General features: G+C 32.7%; 1 protein-coding gene across 1 annotated transcript in view; it reads right to left on the bottom strand.

Moving 5' to 3' along the window:
• The window catches only part of LOC142340432 (uncharacterized), a 42,137-nt gene that overhangs the window by 8,890 nt on the left and 22,843 nt on the right, over positions 1-10,404 (bottom strand). The window contains exons 5-8 of the mRNA XM_075391007.1: positions 7,619-7,739; positions 7,516-7,551; positions 4,550-4,801; positions 1,525-1,782 (exon numbers count right to left, since the gene is read on the bottom strand). Of these exons, the coding sequence (XP_075247122.1) occupies positions 1,525-1,782; positions 4,550-4,801; positions 7,516-7,551; positions 7,619-7,739 (667 nt within the window). The remainder of the gene's footprint in view (positions 1-1,524; positions 1,783-4,549; positions 4,802-7,515; positions 7,552-7,618; positions 7,740-10,404) is intronic.

The raw sequence follows: 10,404 nt of genomic DNA, 5'->3' as shown, positions 1-10,404 counted from the left end.
AAGGAGAAAAACTCAACAAAAAAATCAGTTTATGCGTTCATACAGAACCGAAACATAGATGTTATTTAGTTATTATAAATGGATTGATCTTAATAGAGTCAAATCAAAATGTTTAAGAGAATGGACAAAGAGGTTTTCAATTGATGTATTGAAAGTTCATCGTAAAGTTCTTAACTAACGAAAAAATTTTTTTTCATTAATCTACAAAATCCACTGAAGATTTTTTGAAAAAGATTGAAAACATTTAAGCTTCATTGATTATCAATAGGCATTCAGAGATTGTGAAGTTTTTCTTTTTTTTTTCCCAGAGACATTGGAACACAATTGCTTAGATTTGGAAATTAAAAGAAAAATTAACGCAATATCTATCTAATTGAGGATGCAGACAGAATCATAACTTCAGTTTCATTAACGCTTTATACAACCACCTAAAACCAATTTAAAATCAATATCAGGCTTTGAACCAAAAAACTATTTCAAAAACATGTAAAAAACGTTTCTTTCAGTCTTTGGGCAAAATAAATTTATAAATATTCTTCTTTAGATTAGAGCTTTTCCACTATGAAAAAAAGCACAAAACCATCAAATGACCTGAACTTTAGAAGCATATATAAAATACAATAAAAATGATTCTTACGATTTGGTCACAACAAAAAAAGGCGATGCAAAAGACGACAACGGCAACATACCAACATACCTAACAGCTAAGTTAAATTTAGACATCTGTTGGGACATCAAAGCTATAATTCGATATATATATATATATATATATATATATATTATATATATATATATATTTATATATATATATATATATATATATTATATATATTTATATAGTATATATATATATATATATATATATATATATATATATATATATATATATATATATATATATATATATATATATATATATAATATATATTATATATATATATATATATATATATATATATATATATAATATATATATATATATATATATGTATAATTCTGTTCTATCCGGTGCATATTGGGCATATAATATTGGGCATAACTTGGTTGTTTTTTAAAAAGTGTCTAGTATGCTTCACGTAGTATTTTTATTGAAAAACGAGATTGTTGAGTTTTGTTAGCAGTTTTCAAACAAAACAAGAGTCAGTAGGATAGTTGCTCTTGAAATATTTCAAAAATTACAAGTCTTTCGATTGTTTGTTAAATCTGCTCCCGTCCTCCAAAAACGTATGGAAGTAGGTGTTAGGAAGTAATGGGGGAATTAGGTAGGTAGGTTTTTAGAATATAGCCAAACCCCCAATTCGCCAAAATTATTTAAGAGATGTTTTGGCCAGGGTGATATCCGGCCAATGAGGGGACTTTTAAGAATTTAGTGAACATGTCGGAACTTTCCTACATTTGAGTCTAAACCTACCGTCGGTTCTCTTCAGTTGATTTCTGGACTATGGGAGATGATTATTTAAAGCTGTCTATACTCGCTACAGGAGTTCAACTCACGCCTCTTATTTCACCTAAAATGGATTATACCTTTAAGAATGCAAGTTGTGACAGACTCGTCTTTTTCTGCGTGGAACTGGATTGTCAATGGAACCTGAGTCCCGTTATCTGCGACCAGTGCACTACAAATTTCATTTTTTGTGTAGGAGAGTACAGCTCTTTCAAACTGATCGGCCTCTCTTGCGCACTTGTAACTACTCATTAAGCCCAATGATTTCACTGCTACATTGGAAGCGCTCAAATGTTCTACGCGTACACCGTGCAGAGGTCCACCAACGCATCTGCTGTCTACAAAATAAGGACAAACGATTCCTTGTTGGACCATACTATTGGTGATGTCAATCGGGAAAATAAAACCTGACAATCTTTTTTGTAGAAAGAGTAAATATAAGAATAGCGGTGAAAAATAATTCAGTACAAAGTGCCTGTATCTGTTAGCTATGAATGATATAGCGGTGAATTTTCATAAAATGTGGTCTTTATCGGTAAATTATGTAAGATTTGCAATTTTAGCAGTGAAATTTTATTTTCAACGTTTTCAATGCATTCAGCGCTAATGATCGAAATTTTTACAACCACTCACCGCAATTCTTACAGTTTTCAGCGATTTTTAGCGTGCGCACATTGATGCGGGATTGTTTCAGCCGTGACACTACGATTCAACATAATATAATCAGCTTAATAGTTTAATCACCATCACTTCACGTTGGAGTTTTAATTTGTCCAATTGGTCAAATCAACTGATAATTGGTACACCTTTATGAACCATTACTTTATGAAGAACATAACAAATCTTTCCAAAACTTTGGAATAGAGCTTGCTAATAAAACAGCAAGATCTGTAAAAACTTGAGAGTTCTTTGAAGTTGTACAAAGAAACTCGATCATTGAAAGATAACCGAGAATTCAAAAAATCAAAGAGAAAACCAAGTTATAATGTAAAAGCATGTTTAGTGTATTTATAATAATGTAATTATAATTAGTGTAATTATTATAGTGTATTTATCTAGAAGTTTTGGAAATTCTAGATCAATTTTTTGTTCATCTGTTAATTTTGACTCAATAAATGCTTTTTTAACTTATTTAATTTCTATTCTGATGTGTCAAGGTTTAATGAGAATCTAAGAAAACCATGTTTACTCTGACGAAAAAAATTTTCTTCTTGTTCTAGGATTTGTTTTTTCTTACAATTTTTTCAATGAAAATATTTTAATTTAATGACGAGTTAATAAAATCATGAAGAGCGGCCCGGGTCGAATATAGTTGCCTAACTTGTTAGGACTTGCAAGTTTCTTGCAACTTCTTACAAGGCAATACATCGCCTTGCAGGTTTTTCCCCCAAAAAATTCCAAGTTCGTACTATTTAATCATTCGACTAACAAGCGTGTACAAATTAATCAATTGATTTAGGTGTTTTTACAAGCTGACCATTAGAATTAAAAGTCTCCTGACAGCTAGCTTTCATCTTAAAAGGTTGTTAGAAGTTAAACGTTTGATTCAAATTATAAGTTGAAACATAAGTTTGTAGACAAAAAGTTGTCACAAGACATTTTTTAAATTGCTCTTGAGAAAACGTCTGTCATGGGGGGATAAAGCGTCAATCAATGTCAAAAAGAGTAAACATTTTCAGGAACAATCTGAAGAAAATCCGGCTAAAATCTGTGATAAGAAAATTTTTGCTATAACTCGGAAATAAAGAGACGCATTTAGATCAAGCTTTTACTAACAGAGTTGCATAGGGCCTATCAACTCAAACCATTTTGTCAAAACTGAAAAATAGGTCACATTTTTTATGCTGTACATTTTGAGCAACTGTTTTCCGCTTGCTTTCTACGGTTGATGATAGAATGTTAATTCAAATTAACCATTTACAGTTGAGCATGATCGGAACGATTTCGCAAGAATCTTAGAGGTCAGTCATTCAACTTAAACGTTCCTTCAAGTTAACCAATCGACTTGCAAGTTCTTGTAGGAAATCAATTTTTGCAAAATCTTTGCAAAATTTTTCAAGTTAACCATGTTTTTCAACAATCTTGCAAGTTGTTACAATTTAAACATCCGGTCTTGACCCGGGAAAAAATTTCATAAAAATTTACATAATTGTATTATGTTTTGTTACGCTTAAAACTGACTTTTGAACCGAAGGGAAATACTCTGCTACAATTTTGAGAAGTGCAGATCTGTATTTGATTTTTTTTAGTGTTTTTAGATGTTTTAAGATGGATATTATTATTTTTTGTAAAATATGCGTTGTTGTGTCAAAAGTACGCCACATTTTTTGAGTTGTTAATTTTGGAATTAAGGGACGGTGGCACTGAATGGATTTTTGTCTTCTATGAGAATTTTTTATCTTTAGGTATACAAAAACAAATTAACATTTTTTTAAACGAAAAAAGATGTTGCACAAAAAAGTCATCTTAGAAAAAAAATAGAGACGGAACAATCAATATTATTAAAATAAATTTGTTGTAACCGAGATTTATTTCCATAATTAACTAAATGATTGCTCGCAATGCTAAAAGCCCCGCTAATTTTTTTTACAAAGTGACATAAGGAAATTATGATTTTCCTAACGAAACTGTTGGGTATTGCAAATTGCTGATTTTTAGGGAGTTTTTGAAGGGAGTGATAACAGTTTTGAAAATTGTTTGAATCTTGGTTCACCACATTTTAAAAAAGTTTTGGTTTTTTTAATTGATGACAATAAATTTCAGCATTACTCTTAAAACCTGATTGAAGTTTTAGGCATGTACACTTAAGTTTGGAAGAAAATTTCTACAACTGACGTTTAAAAATGCGCGCTTCATGCTTTATGCTTATCTTGTTTTATAAAAAAAAATTGTGGAGATTTGTATTTTGGTTTTTGTCGGTTGATAATATCAAAAAAATCCATATGTTCTAGGCAAAAAGAAAGTTCTAAAATCCAGAAGTAGTAACTGTAGTTGTTTTTGCAATTGTGCATGAAAATTAGGGATATGAGAGTGGTCGTTACTCTATGAAGCAACGCACAAAACCTATCCTCGCTGAAAAACAACGGGGGTAAAAATTTTACTGACTGAAGATGCATGTGATCCAATCTTCACCAGCTGGCTCCTGCAATTCTCCTCTGACGCCCCCAGTCAACAATTCGTATATGTATAATTTTTCAGGGTACTGTTCTTGCAGAAACCACCCTGCTGCGTCCTCGCGGTTTGCTAGAACTACTTCTGTATAATAAAAATAATTCATAGACCTGGTAACATTTAACGATGTGACATTTCCAAGTTCATATTGTGGTCGTCCTCGGTACAATAAGCCAGTCACCACTCCTGTGAAACAAAAATAAATTACATGCAAAAAATTTCTTCCCGAATTATTTCTGCGAAACAAGTTAAAATGCAATTCAACAAGTAGAATTAGCAGCTCATGGGAGAGAAACCTCCGAATACTCTACGGAAAAAAAACTCATGGTGCGTGAGCGAAAACAAAATATGTCACATGAAATTTTAAAAAATTCAATCCGTTAAGTCAAGGTTTCTGCTTTACCTGATTTTCGTCTAACTTTGGGCGAAAAACGGTTGCTTCTGGTCGTTTTCTTAGCTTTCAACACATCTAGCATTGTATGATTACTGAAAATCGTTGTCGCAAAATCATCGCAATATTACAAAGATCGTGTCACAGATTCCTGAAAAATTTTATGTGCAGTTGAAATACAATTTTTCAAACATGTATTACTACTAATCAAAATTTTTTCTTTATAATAAGCGACAGAGATTTTTTTACCAAATTTAAGCGGATCTTTACTGTGAACACAGAAAAAGTTAAGTTATGTTTTTGGTTTTGAAAGTTCTTTTATATCTGTAATCCATGCAGTTGTTTTTCAGAATGAGTTCCTGGAGGCTTGTGGCAGAGAAAATCAGGACTGAATCAGTGGAAAGTCATTTTGTTTTTAGTATTCTGTTTCTGTCACCATTTACACTGGCCTGTCTGGTTTTTTCAGCAAAATTTATTATTTGAAAAAAAATGCTCAGCTTAACTCCCGCCAACAAGGTTTGCCTTTTTTGTGCCTCAAACTCCCGCGTGAATAATTGTAAGACTTTATTTTTGTAGCAAGACTCAACCACTAAGCTATATAGGCTTTGTGGTAAATGCCTACATATTAGCTTATGGAGAAGTAGTGTGTATACTATTATAGTTGATGCCTGTTATAAGCTAAAAAAGTATGAATTTATTCTGCTCATACTTAAATTTGGGGTATGAGTAATTTTCTGACTATACAGGATAAGTTTAGCCTGGGCGATCTCTAAGACTTCAATATAACAATCATGAAGAAACACTGCACATAAATAAACACTGCACATAAACACTGCACATAAATTATTGCACATAAAAAAACTCTGAAGATTCATTGTTTCAGAACTGAATTAATTTTTATTCTTGAAACGTACTGGTTCAGCGTTGAAAAACTCAAGTCCGGGTTGCACATACAAAAAATGATCCTAGTTTTTATTTCCAGAGTCAACCCAGTTTTTTGGGCCTACTACGTTGATTTTGTTTATATAACATTGAAAAGCAGTCATGCAAGATCTGATCACATAATAAATCTTCTTGAAGTACCTTACAATAGAACCCATTGTAGCGCCAATTTTTGAAAATGGGCTAAAATTGTACATATAATTACTACCATTTACAAAAGTATGAACACTTTTTTTATCGAGCGCAAATGAGGATAGATAAGTGGTACAAATAAAATTCTGAAACAAAAAAGAAAAAAAACAGCCCCGTAATAAAGATGAAATTCAAAGCTTTATCGCGCTTTTTCCTCTTTGTGTAAGCCTCCAATCATTGGTTGTGATTGAATAATTTAAGTTTAACCAGACCTGTTTTAAACAGTTATTTTACTAAGTACTGTTTTTTTGGTTTTTTTCTATAAAAGGAATAATGATGCGTCAGAAAAGGCCAAGGAAGCATTCTCGCTGTCTCAAAACTATGACATCATTTTAGAGAACCTATTTAAGATAACATGCATTATACGTTAATACAAATAAAAAGGTTAAACTTTTTCGTTTTGAACGTTTTTCATCTTTAAATCGAGGAATTTGTTTTTTCGTCCTTGATTGAAAAAATGGTTTAAAAAATGCCAAACGGATTTCGGTCGCGATATGGTGGTTTGGTGCGCTCGTTCTTATAGTTAGGTCAAAATTTCCATCTCGCCATTCTGTCCGGCCCATACATGACTTTGGTCTGTTCAGTGCGGCACATACAAAACTTAGACCAGTTCCCTCTTTAGACATCCTAGTATCAGTTTGTTGAGCTGGGCCAAAACTGAATTTTCTGATAACTTATTTCAGTCTGGTTACTCTGACTCAAACCTGGGTTCTGCTTTGGCTAAGAAATAACCGCTACACTTTATTACCACTATGGAGAGATAATATCACAACAGTTTACTCTAATTCAAAACTGAACAAGCTATTTGGCGTGGTCAGTACTCAGACGTTCAGTCCAAGGCAAGATCTAGTCTTCCGCGACAAAAAGTAGAAGGGCGTTGAAATGACCAACTATTCGTGTTAGCAACACTTAGCTTTAGCAACCATAGCAAATTAGAGCAATCGTTTTAAAGTAAAAAACATGTCAATTTGGCAGCAAATTTTGAATCTGCATTTTTTTTTGAAGTTGGCGGTTTTTATCAACGATAATGGAAACTCATCATTTTTCGGTAATTCAACAAGAACATCAATGCGCAAGCGTGAACATAGGTCATACTGATGGTTAAGAACGGCACATTTGAGCCTATTGAGTGATTTATACTTAAAAATTGATCCAATTGGAAATAAAAATTTGTGTCAACTTAGTTGTAATTCGATATCTTTGAGAAGAGAAAAAGAATGTTCTTTTAAAAGTCAACCAATAGAGATGAATGAATTCCGCCCAAAAATCAGGCAGAGTTAACAAAAACGTAATTAAATTAAAAACATCAAAGGGTATAAAAGTTGATACAATCTTCATATTAGATGAGAGAATATCATTTAAAATACAATACCACCTGGATCATAACCCCCACAGCTGGTCATTGCCGGAGCTGAAACATCAACTCTTTTTTCACTAATTTCTCACAATGCGTCATTTCATGATTAAAACTATAGAACCTTTGCTTTTGTACGCGATTTCCCCGGTTCCAGCTTTGCCCGATGTGATAACCAACTGTCCATCATTCGTAAATATTAAGCTCCGCCCACCCCTGACACTAATCAGCAAATTTTCTCCACCCTGAAACATCCGCCCCATGTTTAGAGGCTGACTCATGGAAAGACCGTCTTCGACCGATTTCGGTTTTGTTATGACCATGGTCGACCGTTACTTGGTATGAAAAAAACCATGGTTGATCGTTACTCGGTAGGAAAAAACATGGTTGAACGTTACTCAATATGAAAATACGATGGTCGACGGCTTGGTCTGAATAGACCTTGGGTTAACCTATGAAATGTTTTGTATTGAAATTACTTTTGGTCTCATCATCTTAGCGTATCGATTTTATCCTCCTTACATATTCTTTGTTCAACCTAATGAAATCTATCATATCTTTAAAAATACAAATTTGACCTTTTGATTTTTTAAACTCCTATTCCCTAGTCACGCAGACCGCATCAATGCGGCGAAACAAATAATCAACATGTGAGGTTTTTCACGTCAGAAATTGTCGTTTGCTCGGTTTCTTCAGTACATTAGGTTTCAAACTTACGAAATCGTCAGCATGCTTGGTCTTTTAGATTGGGTACCCCAGGCGAGACCGTATGGTTATCTTGCAAGATTCTGGCAGAAAAATGGTTATCTTGCAAGATCTGCCAGAAAAATGGTTATCTTGCAAGATTTGCATGAAAAGGGGTCTAATCGTTAAAAAAAGTCAAAACAGTGTAAAATTTTTCTTAAATAGAGGCACGAGAGACAAGATACACCTCCGATAATTCTCTTCGAGTTGTAAAAATAGATGAACTGTACTTTCCAGTTTTTGATATCTAATGCTTTATGCATTTTTTCTCTCTTGAATACGTGTTTTAATGATATTAAAAAACACGTAGTCGCTGCAAAAAAGTCAACCAGTGGTTCAATGTTGCGATAACATAACGTTATTCAATGATTAAGTACGTCCCTTGCGAAGGTCGTAAATGGTCATATTTCTCATACTTCCATTTCGTTCTAAACTCCTTCAGTAGCAGAACTGAGCTCCTAGTAGAACTCAAACACAATTCAGAGAAAAAACAGGGGTATAAAAATTCTTTTGGCATCGAACAATTCTTCTCCCGGGCCCAAACGGAAAGTTTCATAACAAATTTACAGTGTATAAGCTATCTCAACTACTGGTTTAAATAAAAACAGTACCATGATCTTTTCAACGGTTTATTTCAATAATATCAGTTGTCAGTTTTTGTGAAAGCACTAAAAAGCTCAAACAAAGGCATCGATGGCCTTGCAGCATATGGTATTTTGTGGTTTTTTTCGAAATTTGTTCTTTAAATGAGGCTTCCTGTGCCTCCTTTAATTTTTAATCATTATTAAATGACCAATAGGACTAAAATTATCTGTAAGTGTTTAAATGATATTAAAAAAACACCTAGTCGCTGCAAAAAAAGTCAACCAGATGTTTTATGTTGCGATAACATAACGTTATTCAATGATTAAGTACGTCCCCAACGTCCCCAGCAAAGACCGTAAATGGTCATATTTCTCATCCTTCCCTTTCGTTCTAAACTCCTTTTATAGCAGAACAGCACTCATTTTAGAACTCAAACACAGTTCTGAGAAAAAAACAGGCGTATATAAATTCTTTTGGCACCAAACAATTTTTCTCCGGGCCCAAACGGAAGGTTTCATATCAACTTTAGATTTGATAAAATATTTGAAGTTCTGGTTGGCACAAAAAAAGTTTTCATGATGAAATTTACACTTACTATTCGAAACATTAAAAGCACTAAAAAAGCTAACACAAAAGAATCCAATGCCTCGCCGCATTTGATATATTTTTTTTCAAATATCTGTTCTGTAAATGAGACTTTCCGTGACTCCATTCAAAATGAATCAATTTTAGGCAGCACAAAACCCCAAAAATCAATTGTCGGTTTTTATTTGAGAGTAAACAACATATATTTCCCGCAAAAAATTAACATTACATTACATGTTGCGATAAGTTTTTGAATGATTAAGAACGTACATGACAAAAACCGTCAATATCTCAATTCTCAGCTTTCCAACCAGTCCTAAACTTGTAATCTAGCAAAATCTCCTGCTTATTAAAATACAAACACAGTTGAAAGTTCTGTTTGAACCGGATTCATTTTTTTGTTTAAAAATTGAAAGAAACGCAAAACTCTTTAGCAAGTTTTCTTTGATCACTGCTTTTTACGTTGTAACCTTTCATGAATTCATTCAAACATTAGGTTTGATAGTTCAATTTATCCCATATCAACCGTTCTAATGATCCTTAAGTATGCTATAAGTATTTAAAGTGACAAACTTTATTGCTTGTTGTTAAATTTTAATTTTAATCATTTTGATCAAAATAAAATGTCTTAGCTTTTAAAGCTCTTGTAGTCTATTGGGTCCATTGAAGTGAATTGGGTTCTCTTTCTTTGCCTGATTTGCTTTCAATTATTGAGTTGTTTTTGAGCATTAGTTAGTTCACAAAACTGATTGATCGGTTCACTGTGGGAGTTAATTAGATTATTGCAAGTGATAAATTGAAACAGTGAAAACTTTAAAGCTTCAACTGTTTTAGGATATAACAAAGATAGTAAGTAAAACATATTATAACTATGTCAAGGAATATCTGTTGTAGTGAATTTTTCTGTACGTGTTGACCAAATACACGTTTTTTATCTAAACTTTTTTCAAGAGTATCTGTAAGCCGCTTCATTTCAATATATCCATTTTTTTCTTC

Source organism: Convolutriloba macropyga, chromosome 5, assembly GCF_964194025.1.
Source record: "Convolutriloba macropyga chromosome 5, txConMacr16.3, whole genome shotgun sequence".
Classification (NCBI taxonomy): Eukaryota; Metazoa; Xenacoelomorpha; order Acoela; family Convolutidae; genus Convolutriloba; species Convolutriloba macropyga.
The sequence above is the reverse complement of the archived record's forward strand: the minus strand, read 5'-3'. Positions and strand labels throughout refer to the sequence as shown.